Source organism: Sinocyclocheilus grahami, unplaced genomic scaffold, assembly GCF_001515645.1.
Source record: "Sinocyclocheilus grahami isolate Dianchi unplaced genomic scaffold, SAMN03320097.WGS_v1.1 scaffold57.1, whole genome shotgun sequence".
Classification (NCBI taxonomy): Eukaryota; Metazoa; Chordata; class Actinopteri; order Cypriniformes; family Cyprinidae; genus Sinocyclocheilus; species Sinocyclocheilus grahami.
Window position 1 is genome coordinate 1690538 of NW_015505236.1, and position 23903 is coordinate 1714440.

The 23903-nt window shown below is 36.6% G+C and overlaps 2 protein-coding genes across 8 annotated transcripts in view; one reads left to right on the plus strand and one right to left on the minus strand.

The window, feature by feature from the left end:
- The window catches only part of LOC107584117 (rho GTPase-activating protein 17-like), a 28075-nt gene extending 22867 nt beyond the window's left edge, over nucleotides 1-5208 (plus strand). For both annotated transcript variants that reach the window (XM_016270569.1, XM_016270570.1), the window contains 3 exons: nucleotides 1251-1378; nucleotides 1622-2140; nucleotides 3866-5208. In XM_016270569.1, the coding sequence (XP_016126055.1) occupies nucleotides 1251-1378; nucleotides 1622-2140; nucleotides 3866-3981 (763 nt within the window). In that variant the 3' untranslated portion in view covers nucleotides 3982-5208. The remainder of the gene's footprint in view (nucleotides 1-1250; nucleotides 1379-1621; nucleotides 2141-3865) is intronic.
- Nucleotides 5209-6785: 1577 nt separating this feature from the next.
- grid2ipb (glutamate receptor, ionotropic, delta 2 (Grid2) interacting protein, b) overlaps nucleotides 6786-23903 on the minus strand; it is a 30053-nt gene continuing 12935 nt past the window's right edge. For 3 of the 6 annotated variants that reach the window (XM_016270576.1, XM_016270572.1, XM_016270574.1), the window contains 18 exons: nucleotides 21324-21409; nucleotides 20412-20481; nucleotides 18194-18487; nucleotides 16647-16798; nucleotides 16441-16566; nucleotides 15358-15440; nucleotides 15115-15259; nucleotides 13718-14031; nucleotides 12243-13016; nucleotides 12065-12152; nucleotides 10398-10487; nucleotides 10013-10209; nucleotides 9758-9913; nucleotides 9511-9597; nucleotides 9017-9146; nucleotides 8371-8489; nucleotides 8085-8249; nucleotides 6789-7999 (listed from right to left, as the gene is read on the minus strand). In XM_016270576.1, the coding sequence (XP_016126062.1) occupies nucleotides 7928-7999; nucleotides 8085-8249; nucleotides 8371-8489; nucleotides 9017-9146; nucleotides 9511-9597; nucleotides 9758-9913; nucleotides 10013-10209; nucleotides 10398-10487; nucleotides 12065-12152; nucleotides 12243-13016; nucleotides 13718-14031; nucleotides 15115-15259; nucleotides 15358-15440; nucleotides 16441-16566; nucleotides 16647-16798; nucleotides 18194-18487; nucleotides 20412-20481; nucleotides 21324-21409 (3148 nt within the window). In that variant the 3' untranslated portion in view covers nucleotides 6789-7927. Of the gene's footprint in view, nucleotides 8000-8084; nucleotides 8250-8370; nucleotides 8490-9016; nucleotides 9147-9510; nucleotides 9598-9757; nucleotides 9914-10012; nucleotides 10210-10397; nucleotides 10488-12064; nucleotides 12153-12242; nucleotides 13017-13717; nucleotides 14032-15114; nucleotides 15260-15357; nucleotides 15441-16440; nucleotides 16567-16646; nucleotides 16799-18193; nucleotides 18488-20411; nucleotides 20482-21323; nucleotides 21410-23903 lie in introns of all 6 variants that reach the window. The other 3 variants (XM_016270577.1, XM_016270573.1, XM_016270575.1) reach the window with 3 other exon arrangements.

The window sequence follows — 23903 nt, forward strand, 5'->3', positions numbered from 1 at the left end:
TATATAATATATATATTTTTTAATTATATTGTTGACCCTTTAATCTGTATATACCATGTAATAGCCAGGGAAGTTGATATGGCAATAAATTAAATACATCCAAGCAACCAAGTACCTTAAGTGTCCATATTAGTAACTTGGACAACAATTTTTGGCGTCTTGGGTACCCTTAAGGGCCGTAGTTCCCAACTAGGGGTTTCACAATACACATTGTTTCAAATAAGCATTAGCCAAGGCAAGGCTGTGGTAATACAAAGTGGAGAAAAATGCAAGCATTTTTTAAACAAAATTATTTAACAAAAAAGAAATGGAAGAAAAGAGTAAATTAAGTGCTTTACAGAAAATCATTATTTAATATTGTGTTGTAATATTTTAATATCTCCACGTTTATAGTTGCATTTAGCCAATTAGAGCTGAGCAATAATATAGTTTGACATTTTGCAACAATACAAGCAATATCTCAGGGATGTTGAGACATAGTGTATATTGCCCTATGCTAGTATACTGTAAGCGAATAAAGTAGGATATACTTATTTAACTTTATATGAAGAGCTGGGCGAAAATGTAGTTACATTTTGCAACTAACTAACTTAACTAAATAAATAAATGAAGAGTTCAGATGCAAAAGCTCTAAGTGCTGTCTGGAAACTTCTAAAATGAGCACCTATATCAGGCACCTATATTTATGTTCGGTTATTTCACTTTAATTGCATAGAAAAGGACCTATACATTGCCATTAGAGTAAAAGTACTGAACCTAAACATAGGAGTCTGATAAAAATGCTCATTTTAGATGAAAATTTCAGACGGCACCTAGTCTTATCTATCTATCTATCTATCTATCTATCTAATATGGGGGAGGGGGGCTTTGAATGTAAATTTTTAATTTAAATATACATATGGATATTTAGGATGATACATGGAGTCAAAAAGGTTGAGAACCACTGCTTTAGGTGTAGATATGGTACATATGTCTACTTGCTGCCTCATTGACAATCTTAAGCTTACTTTTTGCTAATTTTTTTCTGAAATACAAACATTTTTTCATTAATTTTTATGTTGAGAAAAAAATCCACATTTAAAGAAAAAAATACTGAGTTTAGCTTTAACCATTTCAAACTTGATATTAAAATATTCCATCACAATAAGGCTTAAGTTTGTATTTGTGGAGTTTGCATGTTGCAGAATTTCAAAGAAATATTATTTACTAAATATTACTGATTTATATTTTTTCCTCCGTTTGCTTCACAGTTCAAAGCCCCGAGACCCTGCGTCCACTCCTCCAGCTCAGAGGAATGGCACTGGAGGATCAGGACAGCTGAGTGTGGGGACCCCTGTGGCTGGATCTACAGGACCCAGTCCTCACATGGCACACAGAGGTCAGTAGACTTACCTCAGAAGATAAGTAAACAACATAATGCGGCGACAATCCTTGATACTGTCTACACTGGATACAGCGCAGTTCGACATGATGCAACGAAACAAGTCTCTGACAGTAAACTTTTGAAACAAAGTATGAATGGATTTGCAACAATGGCTGCGTCCGGTGTAGACAGGGTGTTGTATGAGAACAGCTCAGAACACCAGATAGAGCTTGTTTTAAATTCTCTTTTTATTTATAGGTACCAAGAAGCCGGCCCCAGCTCCTCCTAAACCAGCCAACCCTCCACCAGGCCAACCAGCCAATCAGTCAGTACACCAAGCCTCTTCATGTGCCCCTCAGTCCCTCAGCCCCTCCCCTAGACCGCTTTCTAGTCACTCTCCGACCAATCTGAGCCCCACACAACCACAGGCTCAAACCAACACAACCCCTCGTCGCCACTCCAGCAACCAGCCTCCTATTCAGGCACCCAATCACCCACCCCCGCAGCCTCCCACGCAGGCCACGCCCCCTCCCCAGCCCAGCGGAGAAGAGCCCTCCCCTCCCAGCACTCCCACACCACCGAGCACCCCTCCGCCCACGGCAGTGTTTCACGACAGTCCCAGTCCCACCGCTCCCCCGGCGTTCCAGTCAGGATCGCTTCCTCGCCCGAGGCCTGTGCCTAAACCACGCAACAGACCTACTGTTCCCCCTCCGCCCCAGCCTCCAGCCACAGGAAGTGACAGCAATGGAATTTGCAGTGCTGCTTTCAAAACAATGGGTGAAGCTCTTTTATTTCCGTCACTCTATGCTTCTGTTTAACTGCCTGATTGTTTGCGTTTCTGCGAGTTGCCTAAGGTTTCGGGCCACATGAAGATTATGTCTAAAAGCTGAATAGAATTTCGATGTAGCTACATAGGAAATAGTCGTTAAGAAAAGTGGATTCATTTGTAATACCACTTAAGTTATTAATAAGTTTAATAACAAAATGAGTGCACATTTAACTCACTACTATTTTAGAATTGCATTTAACGACTAACATTTTAGAGTTGCACTTCCTTGCTCTGAACACTGTGGCTGTCCTAGTGTCATGAGAGAATTTTGCTACATGTCAGTACTAGAGATCGACTGATAATCGATTTTTACTTAATTGTTTTTTCTTATCTACGATGTCAACCAATAAATGCAACCTGAAGGTTTTTACCCAAAATAGCACCCCAAATGAATACACTGCTATAACTTATTTAACATTTGACATTGTTAATAGTATTACTTAATTCTGCCATTCATGTTTTTGAGTGAGATATGTTGCAGATATCCTTGATGCGCAGCATTTTAGTGAAAGAAGGGTTGCAGGCTTGTCACTGTTTGACAAGAAACGCCAGATTGAATGTAACACGTTTTTGAAATGAAGACCATATGGATATTAGTACTGTAATTTTTGTTGTTCTGTAAAATAAAATGTTGTTATTATTATTATTATTATAAATATCAAATACTATACTATTTTATTTTACAGCATGGTAGTATTATTACTATAGTAATAGTTCTTTATTGGATTGTTTAATTGTTATAATTTAATAATAAAATATTATTATTTATTTATTCATTTAGTATCATTATTATTATAGTCCTGGAATAGGTTCCATAAAAAAAAACTGTTAAAAGAAAACTATATAGTATGTAGGGTTAGTTTTTCCCTTATATCCTCATTCTAAAATAAACTGTAAATCCTCATTTTAAAGCCAATCCATGAATTTTTGAATTTACTGTTTTACAAGAAAGGCAGAAAAAAATAGTAAAGCACTTTATTATTGTTTTTTTATTCAGATGCCCAATTACAGTCAATAAATGTAGTCTTAATAAATGTAAGCACTGTATGTGCTTAACGGATTTATTAGAACACCTGTCATAATAAAAACAAATATTTTCAGAATCTGTCAAAAACTTGTTTAAAACTAAAAATATTATTGTCATTTATGAGGCAAATAAGCTTAAACGATAAATAGTTTTTATTCACACATTACCAAAAAACACAATATTTTGTATGACCGCCTTTGGCCTTGATAATAGCTGGCATTCTTGCTGGCATTGTTTTTATGTACTTTCCACAGTTTCTGTTGTTATTGACTGTAATTAGGCATCTGAATAAATAAAAAATTAATAAAGTGCTTTACTATTTTTTTTCTGAATTTCTTGTAAAACAGCAAATTAAAAAATTCATGGGTAACAACAATAATTATATTTTTAATAATTATATAATTTATCATTAGAAACACTACTGTGACTTAAAGACTTACATATACTGGTGGATTAACCATTAAAGAAACATAAAAATGATTTTGGTAATCACCAATACTGTTAGTTTAGGGCAGCTGTGGCACAAACCTAACATTGGGTGGTGGTGGTCTAATAAATTAAAGCACTGTTAAGCTTGATTTTGTATTTTGATTATTAACAATCCATTAGTCAGCATGGTCTGATTCCCTAATCTTGTATCTTACAGATTCGGGGATGACATTTAAACCACTGGCTCGTGCTCTTGTTCCTGATATCGCCATTGAGAATCCTGCTACCCAACTCAAGGACACAGACCTTGACACAGAGAGCACCGTCCTGTAAAAATGGCTTTGACCCCCAAACACCCTTTCCCTTAACCAAAGATTTGCTAAAGGGCTGCTCTTCTCACCATTACCAAAGTGTTTATAATCTTCGCTGTATTTCTCGAATACCCTAAGCTTAAGACAATCAACAATCCCAGTGGCACCAGGGAAACAGATGCACCGAGATGTTGCACGTTTATTTACACATGCCTTTCATTGTGATGGCAGCAAAAATGCCCTGTATTGCATGAGGAACTGGGTCTGTACGGTGATGGGGTGAATTTGGTGAATGAGGTACTTGGCGGTGAGTCTTAAGTGGCCTTAGCTAAACAAAGCAATTACTCAATTTAAAAGGTGGAAAACTGTGGCTTTATGTGTAGCTTGTGACTGCAGGTCTCCAGTCAGCTAATACAGTACAAATGCAGAACATTCCTTTTTTTTTTTTCTTTTTTTTTTCATTTGCAAGCCTTACTTTTCCGGGTTGGAAACTAGTTTCATGCAATACTTTGGTTTAAGGTATGCAAATGTCAAATGATTAGTTTTCTGCCTTTGACAGCTGATGATTTCATATTTTTAGGGCATTAAAATGACTGGACCTAAACATATGTGGTAGAGCACTACTCAGCTATGTGTAAAAGTAATCCTGTTTGGATCATATGTGAAAAAGGCCATTTGTTATTGGACTCTAAATTGATTGCTAAAATTAGAAATAAAGGGTTTAGCGGTCAGTTTATGTAATGGAAAAGGTCAAAATATGTGCTTTTGTGATATTCTGGTATGGAAACTTTATGTTATGGCTTTGTTTGTATGTTTACCAGGCCTTGACAAGGATAGCTTTGTATTTCCCTCCTTTTACCCCTGATATGGTACCAAAGTGGGGAAAATGTGCCACGCGGATGTTAGTCTTACTGTATAATAGCTAAGAGCAGACATAATTGCTTAGATTTTTCCCTCCTTGTCTCATTTCCATAAACTCTCATTCAAAAACAAAACATTTGGGATATGATTCTGATCGATTCTCGTGTGAGGGGAAAAATGTAGGCGATCATGCTCAGTTAGCTTTTCTTTATACATTTTCCTTGCCTTTACCATGCTGCCTTACCTAAGTACACTTACAAGAGCTATTTTACCGAGATTTGGAAAGTAAACTGACTTCACACTTATGAAACGAAAAGTGGACGGTGCATTTGAAGTTCAGAAGCCTGCATCTTTATTGAATTTGGAAAAAGACAAAAAATGCTTTGTATTACTGCTTCAAAGTGAAATAAAAAAAAGAGTGAAATAAGAACAGGTGTTTCATTGTGTAGTTGTCTTCTCAAATGTATTTCTTTTTGGAAATGTATTTCTTCACCAGTAGTTTTGGATATATAGCGAGTGCAAAAAACACTAAAAATATTACACCATTTTAAGTTAACTGTGACCACCTACACTATAAATGAACACCACCGATGCCTCTAATTAGAGTCCATTAATGGTTTTACACACACTTGAATGCATATGTGGAGAGAATAAACAATGACCTGAGAATGACTGCATTTCTCCAGCTGAACTAACACTTGCAGTTTGCCTTCATTCAGTTGATTCAATTGTTATATGCTCATTCATTTAACAACTTATTCTAGTCTTTTTGCACACTGAGTGTAAGCTATTATTATTGTGTGAAATTACATTTAACATAATTTTGCATCTTCTTTACTCCTATACAGCTTGAAGGGAACAACTGACTGTTCATTATTTTGCTTACAGGCCAATTTACAAAATAACTATTTTTTTTTTATATGTGAAGAAAGAAACCATAGTGGAAAAACAAGCAGCACAGCTTTGGGGAATCAATGAGGACACTAGTCAATTATGTAGTGAATAATCACAATCGGCCAACCGGAATCGAGTTTCGCAGATACGAATGATTCATGCATTCATTTCGGTTAGTTGCTTTTGGATTTTCTCCTCATACTGATCTTTGAGCTCCTTGGTATAAAGGACTGATATAAACCAGATCTCACTCTAAACTGTGTCGGTGCCGATAACATTGTGCAGCACTCCAACATATGAAGCAGTTGCGCTTCGGGTGTCCCGAGATCGAATCCCTCCTCGTGGACTTTTCCCATTCCTACCCCCCCATCTCTTGTTCTCCCACTCACTTCCTGTCATATCTATATTGTCCTGTTATAGAAAAATTGCAAAAACGCCACACAAAAAAAATGTATCATTTATTTATGAAGACAGAATTTAGCCATATACTGTGCTGTTTTTGTAAATAATTTTTTTGTGTGTTTGTGTAATTGAGTTAAGTTTCTTGATAAACAGTCAGGGGTTTATTATTAGTCATTTTCCTGTATCCTCTGACTCTGTATACATATATCTAAGATATTTGGTATTTGAAGCACTTATAGTGTTGCCTGGTAACGAGAACATTATGATGGCATTCAAAGTGGATATGGAGAGTGCACTGAAAATAAAAGATTTTTGTATAATTGTGAAAATAAAAATGCAATTTAAAAAACAAACACTTTACAATCTGACATGATTAGAAGATACACCTTTAAATCAGATTTAAAACTGTTGTTAAATGTAACAGTAAAGCAACTGCAAATAAATATACAAATAAACAGATAGATAGCCTATAACTTTAGGAATTAATAAAACCAAAATTGCCATTTTTGACTTTATTCCATTAGTAAAAAGTAGAAGAAATGCGATCGGATTGAGATCTGTGGGATTTGGAGGCCAGGTCCATAAGGGAACCTCTTGAAGACCTCCATAAGTGGATACAGTTACAGTACAAAATAACTCCACAGAATTGAATTTCCACAAAAGCGTATTTATTCAGGCAAAACGAATTAGACATCTGATTAAAACGCAGCAATATGTGGCCCTTCGATATTGAAGCCGATATAGAACTGCTCGGGAAAACACTAGGTTAGTCACGCCAACAATTTGTACACAAACATTAATTTACAACTAATTAATTTGGTAAAACATATTCAATATAACAAATCGATACAGAAACAATCAAAACAGGAATACATTACATAAATAGAAATACTCTGCTACATGCAAATGCAAATTGTAGGTTTTCTTCTCGTTGATTGGTTCTGACAAGAAACTAAGAAAAATACACAAAAATGACAAAAACAGGCAATAAGGAAGATCATGCATTTGTTCAAGAACAGAAGACGCCAGGAAGAAATGCATTGGGTTATCTTAAACAATAGTACCTAAAAAAAGTCAGACAAGCTCCATACTCATTTTAAAAGAACAGATGATATGTGTACAAAGAACAAAGAACTGCAAAGGGTTACACGGACCTTACACGGACCGCGTGTACCCTTCTGCCATTTAATAATGTGAAGCTTTTGCATCTTCTTTTCATAGTTGAAAACCAATTTCATGATGTAAAATCTACCACAGATTCTCATGCGGGATGAAACCACTGATCAATTCCACAACTAATATTGCAATAAAATACAAATGATCACTGATTTGGAAAATAGTTTTATCTTCACTTATGAAGGGTGCACTCTTGCTCTGCTATAATATCGGCGTATCACAACGGAGTACAACAATAAAACACTAATACTGTGAAGAACTTAAAACTCGTCTGAAACTTTTGTGTGTGTGTGTGTTAAAATACATTTGGCTTGAGGATGAGTAAGTATACCATACCAAAGTATACCAAAATATACCATCAAAAATACCTTTCAATCCTCTTCACCTGAAGTGTGCATGTTCCTGTTACATTCTCTAGCAGCTGGAAATCTCAAAACAAAATGATCATTATTAGGCTATATTAATATACTTTCTCGCTGAAGTTCTGTATAAAATATATATCTTTTTTATTCTAAAGATATTTTTAATTCATCGAAGACATTTAAAGTAAGGTTCATTTCCCTTCACGCTATCAAGTTCCCTGTTTTTATTGGCACATGGGCGTTCTGGGTTAGAAACAGCAAAAGCTGTTGGTTTCACCATGCCAGCGGCGAGGCTATTCGGGGGCTTCTGGGGTTTTCTGTTCCTTGCGTCTCACTCAGTGCTCTCTGTTGAATACAAAATCAGCAAACTCTTACTTCACAGCTTTAGTGTAATTACAACTGTGAAAATGGCAGCATTTAAGAAACTCACCTCAAATTTGGAGATAAATTCGGCGAAGATGCCAAAGAAGGTTTCTGTGGTCGTGGCCTTACTGTCTTCTCCAAAGTAAGAGGCCACTTTATGAAACTCATCCATTGCTCTTTGCTGCAAGGAGTCTAGGGACTGCACAGCTGGATGACAGTTTTCCAGAAAGCTCTAATATCAGAGTTAAGGGCTGACACACTGCAACGGAAGTTCGATATATATATATTCTCACAGGATAGCTGTACTTCTCACTAACAAACTCATTCAGAAAAGGCTGTGGATTGGTGGATACACTCATAACCGATGCGAAGCGATCCTCTGCAGTAGCTGGGATTTTCACACAGGCGGTTCTTATGTCTTGGATGGTGGAGTGAAGGTCACTGAGCTCAGCAGTAATGGTCCTCTGATTGACTGAATTTACAAAGAAAATACAGGAACATCAATCATTCATCAATACATTTAATTGACATAGTTGCAAATTTTATGTCTGCATTCCTATTTAAACCAACAGCAAAAAAAAAACTCTATTAGGAATGACTTTCCAACAGAAGTAAAATGTTTGAGGTCAGTAAGTTTCTTTTAAAGAAATGTATTCAGCAATGATGCATTAAATTGATCGAACGTGATAGTAATGACATTTATAGTGTTACAAAAGAGTTCTATTTCAAATACTGTAAATGTTGTTCTTGTAAACGTTCTGTTCTGTAAACAATCCTGAAAAAAATGTACCATGGTTTTTTCAACATTGATAATACTAAGAACAATTTCTTTAGAGTATTACACAATATTATTGTTTTTACTGTATTTTTGATGACTTGGTGAGCATAAGTGACTTATTTAGAAAAGATTTCAAAATTCTTACAGACCCCAAACTTCTGAACAGAGGTGTACTGTATATACAAATATCTAACAGGAAGTTGTTCTGACTGACACCTTACCTTTGGCAGCTAGTGGCACTGTTATGAGGTCCCTGGCGAAGTCGATGAGTTCTGGGAAGTGTTGGCATAATGATTTGGCAAGAATATGGAGGAAAGTCGACTTTCCATCAACTGTTTTTGTTGTGTTCAGCTGAGGAGTTTTTTAATCCATTATTAGGAGAAACATCAAAAATATGAACGTTTAATAAAAACACTGGTCACACTTTATTTTAAGGTCCAATTCTCACTATTAACAGAGCATTAAGTATGACTTTTGCCTCAATAAACTCCTAATTTGCTGCTTATTAAGAGTTAGTAAGGTTGTTGTGAAGTTTAGGTATTGGGTAGGATTAGGGATGTAGAATATGATCATGCCGAATATGTGCTTTAATAAACAACCAATATGTTAATAATAGGCATGCTAATAAGGAACTAGTTAATAGTGAGAATTGGTCTCTATACTAAAGTGTTACCAAAACATTGCAATGTTTTGTCTGTAATTATTGCACACATACCTCGGTAAGAAAATTAATTTTGAATCCTGTTGTTTTATTCGTCTTGGGTTGACCATTATTCAGATAATTTCCCATTGCTAAAACAAACTAAAAACACAAGAAGTGTACAAACCGTAAGAAAAATATTTAAATAAAGAGCAAATATTTCAAAACGAGTGGCTCCGAAAACACTAACTCCTCTGCAGAGGATTTTCTAAAAGATACAACATTTATAATTCAGTCATATCTACTGAATTAAGTGTTTTACCTCCAGGATCTTGGCCAACCTCTTGCTGTTTTTAAGCTCTAATGAGGCTTTGTATATGCATTCATATGCGCCTCTCATTTCTTCTGTTTTCTCCTGCACAGTGGTCTTAAAAAGAAGACTCCTCAGTCTGGTTTTATACTCAGGAACTAGCAGCATCTGTAGAACAAGCCCACAAAGAATCCATGAATATGTACATGAATTATAACAGAACTCTGTTAAACAGCTGGAACTCAAGTAGTAGTAACTCAACAGCACCTGTAGGACAAACTGGTCAGGCTCGCTAAGTTTGGTGGGGTCCTGGTTGTAATGCTGAAACTGTTTGACCTCCTCGTCATCAGGAGCGTAAAGCAACAGTTGTTTAATGTGTGCGGGCTCCAGGCGCTCAGTGCTCATGGTCATGAGGATTTCTCGCAGCTCCTTCGGGGACAGCTTCAGATGCGCTATGAGGATAGCTGAACAGGGCAGCCAGATGTGATGAGACATGGATTCTTAACCTTCTCATTGGGCAAATTCCCACACAGTTGCTACAGCAGCAAATACCTACAGCACCTCTTTAACCTACTCCTACACATCTACGTCACACGAGACGACAAACCTGACTCAACCCAGAGCACTTCAACCCAACCCTACTCATACTCACAGGCGTTGTAGGCCTTTTTATGGGAGAGAATCTCGACCACGTCTTTCTTTTTAAAGTTCTCGGGCAGGAAAGTGGGCTCTGGAAGAGAGACTGACACATTTAATAACAGTGTAAGGATGAGCTCTCCTCACACCAATAGTGGAGACAATATACTACTGTATGGAGGGTTATGAGACTGAGAAGGGGCTGTAAGATGCCAATAACTGGATGAGAATGATGGAATCGGAGACAGACATACAGTAGATCTCCATGAGAGATGAGCTGAAAAGCACAAAGATAGACAAGGTAATTGCGTTCATTTTCACCATCAAAATGACAAGCTACAAACCGGATGCCACATGTGGATGAAGACAGCAATATACAGACGATGTTGAGATGTTGTGTTCCTAAAAAGTCTTTGCCTCCGTCTGAATGATATGTCATTACATACATATATGTATGTCTGTATATTACATATACAGTACACTACCATCAAAAGTTTGGGGTCAATAAGACTCTGTGGTCACACTTTATTTTAAGGTCAAATTCTCGCTATTAACAAACCATAAAATATGAAGAAATTAATACTTATTACACTAATTATTATACTAATATACTAATTTTTCAGCAAGGATGCATTAAATAAAAGGTGAAAGTAAAGACATGTATAATGTTACAAAGAAATACAAAGAAGCATGACTGTTTTCTACATTGATAATAATAACAAAAAATTCACCAAATCAGCACATTAGAATGATATCTGAAGGTGTGAAATTTCAACTTGGCCATCACAGGAATAAATATTTTTTTTAAATATATTAAAATAGAAAAGAGTTATTTTAAAATAAATTTAAAAATTGAGTTTTTCAAAAACATAAAAAAAATTTTTTTTTAAATCTTACCACTAAACTTTTGAACGGAAGTATCATAAATTGTATTACTTTAATAAATTATCAAATAAATTAATAAATAAAATATATAATAAATATAAAGTAACATTGCATTCAATTATTACATAATAATTAATTTCTTAAATTAATTTTAAAAAATTCTTCGCCATGATCTGAAACGCTCCAATACAGGAAGCATTTAAATATATGAAAGATATATGTTGTTGTGTTTTTTGTTCATGATTTTTGAAATTCTTAGTATTGGTTGATGATCTGAAGACTTGGCCATCACAGGAATAAATATTTTTTTAAAATATATTAAAATAGAAAAGAGTTATTTTAAAATAAATTTAAAAATTGAGTTTTTCAAAAACATAAAAAAATTTTTTTTTTAAATCTTACCACTAAACTTTTGAACGGAAGTATCATAAATTGTATTACTTTAATAAATTATCAAATAAATTAATAAATAAAATATATAATAAATATAAAGTAACATTGCATTCAATTATTACATAATAATTAATTTCTTAAATTAATTAAAAAAAATTCTTCGCCATGATCTGAAACGCTCCAATACAGGAAGCATTTAAATATATGAAAGATATATGTTGTTGTGTTTTTTGTTCATGATTTTTGAAATTCTCAGTATTGGTTGATGATCTGAAGACATTCAGTGTAAAAACACAGAAAATCAGACGGGGCAAAAAACTCTTTCACAGCACTGTATGAAAAGGGGATGATGATGTATACATGCAATACTACACTGAAGCAGCTATAACAAAATAGAGAACTTACTGGAATTCCTCTGTGTGCCAAAGTACAGATCCAGATCCAGGTACTTGACCATGTCACTGAGTTTATGATAATCAGGATCATCTCCAAGCTAGAAAACAGATCATCTGTACTTAATAACATCTCATCACTTCAACATGGTTCTGAGGTGCACTGTGGTTGTTATGTATCACTAACCAACCTGTCCCCAGATAGTTCCTTCAGAGTTCTCCACCTGCTCCCAGCGCAGTCTCTTCACGCTCATGTGGTTGTTGTCAGAGGCTTTCGGGCTGGCTTTGGGCAAAGGTGGAGGATCACAAGGTGGGGGTAAAGGAGGTGGCGGTGGTGGGGGAACCTTGGTTGAGAGCGTACCATCATAGCTTTGTTGGGAAGGCAGGGAATGGAGGCTCTTTTGTTTGGTCAGGTTAGGGGAGGTTCTGGGGGCAGAGGTCTGCTGGCTCTGGTAGATGGACTGGGTGGGATGTCGTAGGTGAGTATGCTGTGTGCTTGCGTGCGGGGGTTGAGGGGAGGTACGCGGGGATGACTGTAGGATGGGGTGAGCCTTCGGTTGGTGCAGCTGGAGAATGGATGGAGCGCTGGGCTGGGGAGAGGAGCGTCTGGGACGGCTGTGCTGGGCCCTGAGCTCCTCACTGGTGGGCAGCACCATGTGCAACAAGGGGCGGTTAGTGAGGAAGAGGCGAGGTGGAGGTGGGGGCGGAGCTATGATGGGGTGGTGCTGGAAGGCGGGGGGAGGTTGGGGCAAGTGCTCTGGGGTGAGGGGCAGGGGCGACGGTGGGTCGGTGAACTGGATGGGAGGTGGCGGAGGCGGAGGACTGTGTGGGGGAGGAGGGATGTGGTCAGAGCCTGAGGAGTAGGAAACTGAGGTGGAGTCATCGCTGCTGCTGTGGTCTTTACTGCTGGCACTGCTTAACTCATGAGGCAGCATGTTCACTTCCTGCTCATCCTGGAAACTCATCTGCCAGTGTCACAAAAACAGTTAGGGCTTAAAAAAACAACATTGTATGGTACAAAAATTTATATAATGCTCCTACTAAAATAAATAAAAAATAAAATGAAATAAAATGTAATGAAATAAAATGTGACCTTGCATATGAAAAGGTTTTAAAGAATGGATAGATGCAACATTTCAAATTAATAAATATAAATTAAATTTAAAGAATGGATAAATGGAAAATAAATAATGAAATAAATAAATAACATAACATAACATAACATAAGAAATGGGACCTTACATTGGACTAGAGGTTTGGAAAGTGGATGGAAGAAAAACATTTAAAAAAACAATAAAAATGTGGCCTTGCATATGAAAAGCATTTAAAGAATGGATAGATGCAAAATATCAAATAAATAAACATAAATTAGATGTAAAAAATTGATAGATGGTAAACAAACAAATAAATAAATAAATAATGACCTTACATTGGACAAGAGGTTTGGAAAATGGATGGAGGAAAAAAGTAAAGTAAAGTAAAATAAAAGCAACCCTCCATAAGACAATTGTTTTGGAGGATGGGTAGAACAAATAATAATAAAATTAAATAATTTTTGTTTATAATTTATTTAAATAAATAACTATTTGTGAATATTTTAATATTACAATTTTGTGATATTTAATTGGCCAGGCTATAGTAACCTCTTTCTGTATCTGACACAAACCTCCTCATAATCATTCTCCCCTCCCTTAAAGTCATCCACGATATTGACCCGGTGTCCCAACTGCTCGCTCAGAGCATCCAGGAACTTGTCGGTGTCTCGGCTGCGAGGTGGACGTGAGAAGGTGAAGAGCTTCCTGCGCTGGGGCAGAGGACTGGGTTCATCAGAAGGCAGAGGGGAGGCAGGGGGGCTGTCTAAACTAACATAAGGATTAGAGTCCACACTGTCTGGAGAAGGAACAGTCTGCTGGTAAGGCTCAAACTGAGGGCCAGGAAAGGATTCAGTCCATGAAAGAGAGAGGCCTGACTTACGGTTCCCTGCAAAATGTACAAAATCATGAGGAACACTTATCAGAGATCTTATTGTTCTAAATGTTCTAAAAAGTTTTAAATTGATCCCGATAAAGAACTATAACATGCTAATACATTAAACTAGGGATTTTCAAACTTGTTGATGCCATGGCCCTACTTGTAAGGCCATAAAAAATAATTGTCATTGCAAAACAAAACCATTACAATATTATTTGTTAAATATTTAAATTGAATTGGAGAGTACACCCACTTTTAAATTGTCATCCAAATCTAAAGAGAAACATTTACAATTAAATTAATTTTTGTATAATCATTTGCACAATCCATTGCATCCATTTTTTTTCTGCCAACTTTCTATCCAAATTAGATTTTTCTTAATTTCTTACTCTTAAAAGCTATTATCAATAAATAAATGCTATGTAAAAGCTATGCCAACAAATAAATAAATAAATAAGTAGTAATAATAATAATATAAGTACAGTTAATAACAGTAATAATGTTAAAGAAATGATGGTAACACTTTACAATAAAGTGTTAGTTAACACTCATTAATGCATTACCTAACATTAACTAACAATGAGCCATACATTTATTACAGTATTTATTCATCTTTTGTTCATGTTAGTTAATAAAAATACAACTAGCTAGTTCATGTTAGCTCAGGTTCATTAACTAATGTTAATATACTTTTTATTTAGATTTTGTTTAAATTAATGTTAACTAAGATTAATAAATGCTTTACAAGTATTTTTCAGTGTTCATGTAATGTAGTTAACTAATGTTACTAAATGTAACATTATTATAAAGTGTTACCAAAATTATGTATAAAACAGATTTAATTAATATCTTCAGTTAGTGTGTTAACTTTAAAAGCCCTCCAAAAATATTCTGTAATTCTTTTAACTCTCAAAGAAAAATAAAACCTATTTAACCCCTTGTGGATCCCTGGAACCCAGTTTGAAAACCCCTGTTTTCTATCTTAAATTATCTACATAAGCAAGCACATTTAGTGTAAATTTGTCACACAGGTTTTTTTTCTTTTGGAGGCACCATGTGTCAATTGTGGATGTCAGAACAAACTCAGAATACCTGCGTTACTGTGTGTGAAAGACTGAGTGTATGTGTTGTTCTCAGCGTGGCCCATGCCAACAGCCCTGGGTGAGGAGTGACTCTGGAGAGACTGGTTGCTCTTCCCGGGAACCATGTTCTCAAGCTCCGTGTACACTCCTGACATCTACGGGTTGGGGCGTGGTTAGATGAGACTATGCATGATTTCATAACAGCAGTGATGACAGTGCAATGAATTGCGGATGAGCAGTAAATGGTACCCACGTGGCTGAGATCTGGGGACTCTGGGAAGGAAGTCCCATCCCCACACTGTCTTTCCTCTGGAGTCACAGGGTCAGTGAATGTTCCTGAGACACAGAGAGAGTGCGGTCCAGAAACAGAGCATGTGCACAAAAAGCTGCTTGCCCTTCAGGAGCTAAAAAGAGACTGAGGGCAGTCAGCTTCAGCAGCGGGTCTGGCCGGTAGGTGGCTGAGAGGCGCACAGCGATTGCAAGCAGTTTATAGCTTTAGCCTAATAGATGCTGGTGAATCATAAACATGGCTGAGAGCAGTTCTGATTGCTTGTTTACCCCAAAGAGGGACAGAATGACATGGCTATCTGAAACAATGTTACAATGGAGCAATGCATAGCATAAACAGTATTCTATATAAACTTATTGGCCTATATCAGTTCTACATCATACTATGAGCTGGATCCAAAATTAACAAGTATGAAGCATCAAATAAGAGTAACAAATTGATTTGATTAAATTCCAAGTAATTAGTATTTATGCCAAGTAATATATACAGTATATATATATATATATATATATACAGTATATACTGTAGATTTTTCAATGATTTTTTAAAATAAACATCAAGGTATTTCAAATGTTCTTTTGAACTTTCTATTGTCCAAAGAATCCTGAAAAAAGTATCACAAAAAAGAATCACAAAATATCACAAAAATTAATTTAGTTAGCATTATAAGTTATTTCAACAACGATAATAACAAGAATCAGCATATTAGAATAATTTCTTAAGGACTATGTGATACTGAAGACTATAGTAATGGTTGTTAAAACGTCATATTTGCCATCACAACAATAACTTTTAAAAATACATTAAAATAGAAATTAGTTATTTTAAATTGTAATAATATTTCTCAATATTATGATTTTTACTGTTTTTTGATCAAATAAATGCATAAGAGCCTTTTATTTTTCAAAAAATATGAAAAAATCTTAACAAAACCCCCAAAACTTTTGAGTTTTGTTCATGTATTTATATGTTCAGTGTGGAAAATGTTCATTTTGGACCCTGCTTTTTTGTCTAAATCCTAAACACTGATAGGGGAAAATGTCATACCCATTCCCAGGTGAGTGCCGATGATGCAGTCGTCTGAGCTTCTCTCTCTCACAGTGTTTTTGTGAGAGGTACCTGACACTCGCATGGAGCTGCTCCGTCTGTGGGTTTCTGGACCTACTTCTGGTTCTGCGGTAATAAACATGCACAGTCAGAATGCAATCAGGACAGAAAACCCCTGACGTTCACACAGTAAAGCCACAGCTAACCTGCACTCTTGAAGCCCAGGAAGCGGGCGATCTTGCTCTTGCAGTGTTCCTGTTCCTCGTAGGTCAGCAGCTGGTAGATGAACTGCCAAATCAGCTGCTTGGCTGGAGTGTCCAGCACAGGAAACACATCTACAATGAGCGTGTCCACATTCCTGTTTACATGCAACAGAGGGAGCCATTTTAGAAATAATTGGGCTGCTCTCTCAGCAAGCAGTCGCACCAGTGAGCGTTATTTATTACATTTGGAAGAACCCACAGATTGTTCTTGATTGTGAGTATCTATTTGTGCTTGAGGCTGAAGCTATTTTTGAATGCTTTTCACATTTGCCTTGCTGCTGCCAAGCGACAGAAAATCCCTCGCTGTGGGAACAGTATGCTATGATATTTGTAATCATAAGGCAGGATGGTTACAGTCTATAAGTGTTAATTAGCTCTGAAATTCTAACTTGTATGTTTTTTTGTCAAACACTGCATTGGTCACTTAAGTCATGACTATAAAATAAAATTATATCTTTCATTAAAAGAAATGCACTTTGGAATAATTACAATGTTTTGATGTTTGTGAAACAAGTCCCTTATGCTCACAAAGGTTGCATTTATTTGATTAAAAAGACAGAAAAATAATAATATTGTGAAATATTGTTACAATTTAACATAACTGTTTTCTATTTGAGTATATTTTAAAATGTAGTTTATTCCCGTGATGGCAAAGCTGAATTTTCAGCAGCCATTACTCCAGTCTTCAGTATCACATGATCCTTCAGAAATGATTCTAATATGCTGATTTTGGTGCTCAATTATTATTATTGGTACTCAATTATCAACAATGATTCTTATTATTACCAATGATATTATTATTATTTGCTGCTTAATATTTTTGTGGAAATCATGATCCATTTTTTCAAGATTCTTTAATGAATAGAAAGATGAAAAGAACAGCATTTATTTGAAGATTATATAAATTATTTGTATCAATGTCTTTACTGTCACTTTTGATCAATTAAAATTTTCCTTGTGGCCTAAAAGTATTGCTTTCTCTTTTTTATTCAGCCTAAACTTTTGAATGGTATAGTGTATCACTTACACAAAAATATTAAGCAGCAAAAACTGTTTTCAGCATTGATAATAGGAAGAAATGTTTCTGGAGCAGCAAATCAGCATATTAGAATGATTTCTGATGGATCATGTAACACTGAAGACTGACGTATGCTAAAAATTCAGTGATGCCATATATATATATATATTTTACATCAAATAAATGCAGCCTTCATGAGCAAAAGAGCCTTCAACAACATTAAAAAAATCTCTATATAAATTATATAACTGAATTATTCCAAACTCTTGACCTGCATATGTACTGTTGTTACGGTCCCAAACAACTCAGACCACCAAATCTAATCACTAATCACAAGCATGCTGGGAGCCACATACACAACTCCTTTTTGTTTTGCTAAGACAGTATTTAATCTCAGTACTGCCAACCTCAAGTAATATAACACTAAGTCATGTGTCTGCTCCCACTCAGCCATGATGAATTTTGACCTGACCTGTGCTGGAAGAAGGTCTCCAGAGCTTTGCAAATGGTATATCTTTCTTGCAGGGTGAGGAGGTGTTCAAGTTGCTGGCTGAAGGTACGGCCGTGCACGCGGATGCTGGGAGGCAGGATCTCGGCCACCCACTGCAGGGAGCTGAGGGCCGGGGAGCGCGAGCGCGGGATGGTGGGGGTCTCCTCCGGCTCTGAATCTGAGAGTGGATAATCTACGGGGCCCTCTTCCAGCACTAGAGTGGGCATGGCACCACTGCCCTGCAGCATGGACACCACCTTCTCATGGGAGCAGTTCCTAAATGTACATAGAATAGAATCAATGTGTAATATAATATACAGTAATATAATATAATATAGGACCAAATCAAATAGCATGTTCTCTTAAATAACACTTATAAATAAATGTACAGTTGGTGGGAATTTTTTATTGACATAATTCTATGCTTGTCAGTCCCCCGGAGGCAGTATGAAATAAATTGCTGTGCTCTTGAGATTAGCCAAGAAACAGCTAAATCATGGCCGCAGGAAACTGATTTACATTTAGGCCTAAACAAACAAACTGTGAAAGCTGGTGGTTTGTTAAGGAGCAGCAGAATAATATAAATGCCTAATATGAATAGTGAAACTAAAAATAGCTTGTTTCCAACCCAATTACCATTTGAACTCATCACCACATTGTCAACTCTCGTAATAACTCCCTTCAAATCATCATAGAAGCAGGCACACAAAGTACTAAAAAGTCACTTTTAGGTCTTTCCCAAATAAAACACAAAATAACAAATTAAAAATACATATTAATAAATAAATAAAAAATTGTCCCATCCACTAGCACACAAAGCATGCTGGAAGCTGAAAACCTAGCCCCTAGCCTCAGTAATGTTTAACTTGTGTTCAAGCCAAATCAATTGAAATTATTTAGTTAAAACACTATTTAAATGGCACTGTCACGAATCCGGTCCATGAACTTCCGTCTGCTAGCCATCAGAGGTCACCCTTTCCATTTTCATTGACTCTCGCACACACACTGTTGCATATCACCCCAGACTACATATCCCATCATTCATTGCACTGATTGCACACAGCACTGATTGCACACAGCTGTTTCATATCACTCACACACTATTTAACACTCACTTTGATCCCTTCCCTCTGCCGAGTATTGTTTAGCACTTATCGTTGGATAGCTACACTACAGAGCCCCGTTAGCCTAGCCTAGCCTAGCCTAGCCTAGCCTAGCCTAGCCTAGCCTAGCCTAGCCTGTTTTCTCAGTTTTGATCTTCGCCTGTTTTCCTGGATTTCTCCCTTTAGTCTTGTCCCTTTTGATTCTGTTCGCCGTTCATGGACCTTCGCTAGCCCTAGGATTATTCTTGTGTCTTGCCTGCCTTATACCTGTTTGCCACTGTTTCGACCCTGCCTGTGTTTCTGACCTCCTCTGCTTTAAATAAAGCTTGCTTATGGATCCTCACGTCTTGTCAGCCCCGTAACAGGCACATTTGAGTTAAATCTACTTGCAAGTAGTCACACTGTAATTCAAAAGTTTAGGGTCAGAGATTTGTATTGATTTTGAAAGAAGTCTCTTATGTTCACCAAGGCTGCATTTATTTAATCAAAAATACAGGAAAAAACTGTAATATAGTGAAATATTTAAATGAATTAAAAATAATATATAATGTATTTTAAAAAGCCATTTATTCCTGTGATGGTAAAGCTTAATTTTCAGCAGCCATTACTCCAATCTTTAGTGTCACATAAACCGTCAGAAAACTTTCTAATATGTTAATTTGGTGCTCAAGAAACATTTCTTATCATTGTCAAGTTTGAAAACAGCTTTGTTGCTTAATATTTTTGTGAAAAGCTTTTCTTTTAGGATTCTTTGATGAATAGAAAATTTTAAAGAGCAGCATTTTTTAAAAATAGAAATCTTTTGTAACATTATAAATGTAATTTATGCTTGCTGACTAAAAGCTGACTTAATTTTAAAAAATCTTATGACCCCAAGCTTCTGAATGGTATGGTAGTGCAAATAAAATGTTTAGGTCAGGTGACATTGTTACACATTAGGTTAACTTGATTACATGTTTCGTATAACCACTTAATTATTTAAAAAAAAACATAAACTGTGTATTCTTAGATAAGTTTACCACAGTATCTACTATAATATCACTTTGCTGATGTGCAACTTTTAAAGCATCATCACAGCATAACAAAAATAAACACACCTCATGTCTAGGCCATTGAGGAACAGTATGCGGTCTCCTGGTTTAAGGCCACACGCCTCAGCTGGACTACCTGTAATAGGAAAACATGGGTTTGGGACTGAGAATGAAACCTCAGACACTTGCAGTGAATAATACACCCAAAGCCACAGACAATCTTTCAGTGAACCGTGTTGATGTGTAATATTGCTGTCCTTTGTGATCAGTTGTTAGTAAAACATTACAAGATACCCCGTCTGAGGTCTGAAAGGGAATGCAATCTGTTTTTTTCATCACGATGCTACACTCCTACTTGTTTTTATAAGCAGCCCCACACGGGTGGCTGAGTCAGTGTTAACTAGCCTCAGCACAGGCCTGCAGTGGGCGAATATCGTCATATAGACACTCACACACTTACCGCCCTCTATCCACTCAGAACGTACAATCGTGCAGACTTCAATACAAATGTACCCAAAGCTTGCTCATTAGTACAACAGCCCACTCCTTCCTTTTTCACAATGCACCAATAAAAAAACCCCCACTCCATTCCTCTTGAAAACAAACCACTGAACCCAGCTGTGCTTTCCATGTGCTTTTTTTATTACAGCCGCCCGCCTCTGTAACCTACAGCGATATGACCCTCAACGTGGCACAAATTCTGAGTAACAAAACACAGCCGTGTCCTGGAAGATGGTGATTTATATAAGGAGAGCATCTTTACTTGACAGTGGCTGGTGGCAAAAATATGACAGTAAAAATTCATTTCTAGCACTAGATCTGTATGCTTGGTGGCAGGATGTATAATTCTGGGTCAGATCAGAAACCCTCAGAAAAAGAAAAGCCTGACTCATCTGAGAGTCAGTGTTTTTTTCACTCTGATTAATAATGAAAGGTTGCAAGTGCTTATGGGTAGATGTCACGATCATTCATATGCACCTGGTATTACTGAGTCGATCCACACAGGAGCGTGACCTCTCAGAGTAAACCCAAAACTCTTCTTACCCCTGTACACACGGATGGTTCTGCGGAGGAAGCAAGAGAGGCATTACTGACTGACTGTAGGTATGTTAAATACTCATAATATTCAATACTTATATTCAAAATAAGATAAAAAAAGAATAATTACTTGTCTGCACAAAACTTACTGCCACAGTGTAATCTATGCAGCTGCTAAGGTGTTCTGAGTGATTTTTTGCATGTTGATTAAAAAGTGTTCTGTGTGGTTGCTTACTGGCCCATATCAAAATAGCAGTTGCCATAGTGTTGTATTGCCGTTTCTAGGGCGTTCTTGGTGGTTGCTAGGGCTTTGCTGGGGTGTTTTGGGTGTTTACTTAGTGGCCCAGGTCAAAAAGTTGTCATGGTGTTACTTTGCAGTCTGGGTGGTTGCTACTGTAGGGCTTTGCTTGGGTGTTCTAGGCAGTTGCTAGTAGGGGTGTAACGGTTCTTGGTAAAAAAAATCGAATCGTACTGTTCTCCACTCACGGTTCGGCATGAACTTTCAATGAGGTTCAACTTAAATCTGACAACGCATCTGAAATATGGTGTCAGCACAGATAGCTTTGTGGGCAGCCTGCCGATATACAGCACTGTTGCACTATGGGCATCCCGAGTTCGAATCCTGACTTGAGGACCTTTAGCAATCCCTCCCCTCTCTCTCTCCCACTTTGCTTCCTGTCAGCTCTGATGTATGCTATCATAATAATGGCACAAATAAATCTTTAAATAATAATAATAATTACAACACGTAAAACAGACAGAGTCCAGCTAATGTATGTTTGTCGATGGATATGCATTCTGGCTTCCCAATACATTACAACAACAGCAATGAAAAAAAAAGTGTACAAACCAGTCACCCCTTGTCAGTGCGAGTGCCATATGCTTGAATATGACCAGTCATTTATGCCATCATTATCCGGGTGTTTATAGCACGGATGCGCAGGTGAGACCTGAATGGTCAAGTCAAGTCACCATTATTTATATAGCACTTATTACAATGCAGATTGTGTCAAAGCAGCTTTACAGTATTAAACAGGGGAATAGTGTCGAAGTAGTGTGCCATTCTCCTCTGGCCAGACGAAACCAGCAGTTTAATTCTAGGCTGCAACAAAGTCTGATAGCACACATTGCTATCTGTTTTTAAACTAAACTAAACTCATTTAAGCCTTGCCAGTTTAAATATTAAAGAGCCAGAAGACACGAAGGAGAACTTGCGCGCAGTGAGAAGATCTGTGTGCGCTCATCCGAAGTGCTTGAACCCACATCTCAGAACGTGCAAATCGTTTTCATGTCTTGTGCTTGAATGGACAAATACACACAAAAATTATGTCAAGATGCCTGTCTTGGTAAGTATCCTAGCAAACATAGTCGGTTGAACATAGCCTACAGTTTCAGTGTACTGGATCTGTGCATTGTCTTAAAGTGACGGCACTTTTTTTTATTTTTAATATTAATCAAACAAAAAAAGACAAGGAAATCAATCACTGCTCTTGACTGAATAGCTTTTGTAACTTAATAAGGATTAATCTTGAATTTATATGGACAAATATGCAATGTTATTTTACATTTGATTACTTTATTCAATTTCTGTACCTAAAACCTAATGTTAGACCTACCTAAAAACCTGAAAAGCACTGTTTATATTATTTGTGTCTTTGCTCTATTGTATTTAGTTGTGCTGTTGCTTGTAATTAGATTATTTGTTCTTATTTTCTTTACTTTTGTTTGACAGCATAGTGCTTTTCCCAAAACATAGTACATACCAAACCGTCCCGAAACCGTGACTCTAAAACTGTGACAAAAATTGAACATAGCCTACAGTTTCAGTGTACTGGATCTGTGCATTGTCTTAAAGTGACGGCACTTTTTTTTTTTTTAATATTAATCAAACAAAAAAAGACAAGGAAATCAATCACTGCTCTTGACTGAATAGCTTTTGTAACTTAATAAGGATTAATCTTGAATTTATATGGACAAATATGCAATGTTATTTTACATTTGATTACTTTATTCAATTTCTGTACCTAAAACCTAATGTTAGACCTACCTAAAAACCTGAAAAGCACTGTTTATATTATTTGTGTCTTTGCTCTATTGTATTTAGTTGTGCTGTTGCTTGAAATTAGATTATTTGTTCTTATTTTCTTTACTTTTGTTTGACAGTATAGTGCTTTTCCCAAAACATAGCACATACCAAACCGTCCCGAAACCGTGACTCTAAAACTGTGACAAAAATCAAACCGTGATTAACTTGAACCGTTACACCCCTAGTGGTTACCACCTACTGGCCCAGGTCAAAACAGTTGTCATGGTGTTGCTTTGCAGTTTCTAGGGTGTTCTGGGTGGTTGCTAGGTGGTTGTTTACTGGCTTAAGTCAAAAGAGCAGTCGTTATGGTGTACTAAATGGTTGTTAGGGCATTGCTAAGGTGTCCTGGTTGGTCTCTGATATATTCATGTCCTTTGAAATGGCCCACCAATTCCTTAAGTCTTTATGGGATATTTCAAGAGTTTTATAATGCA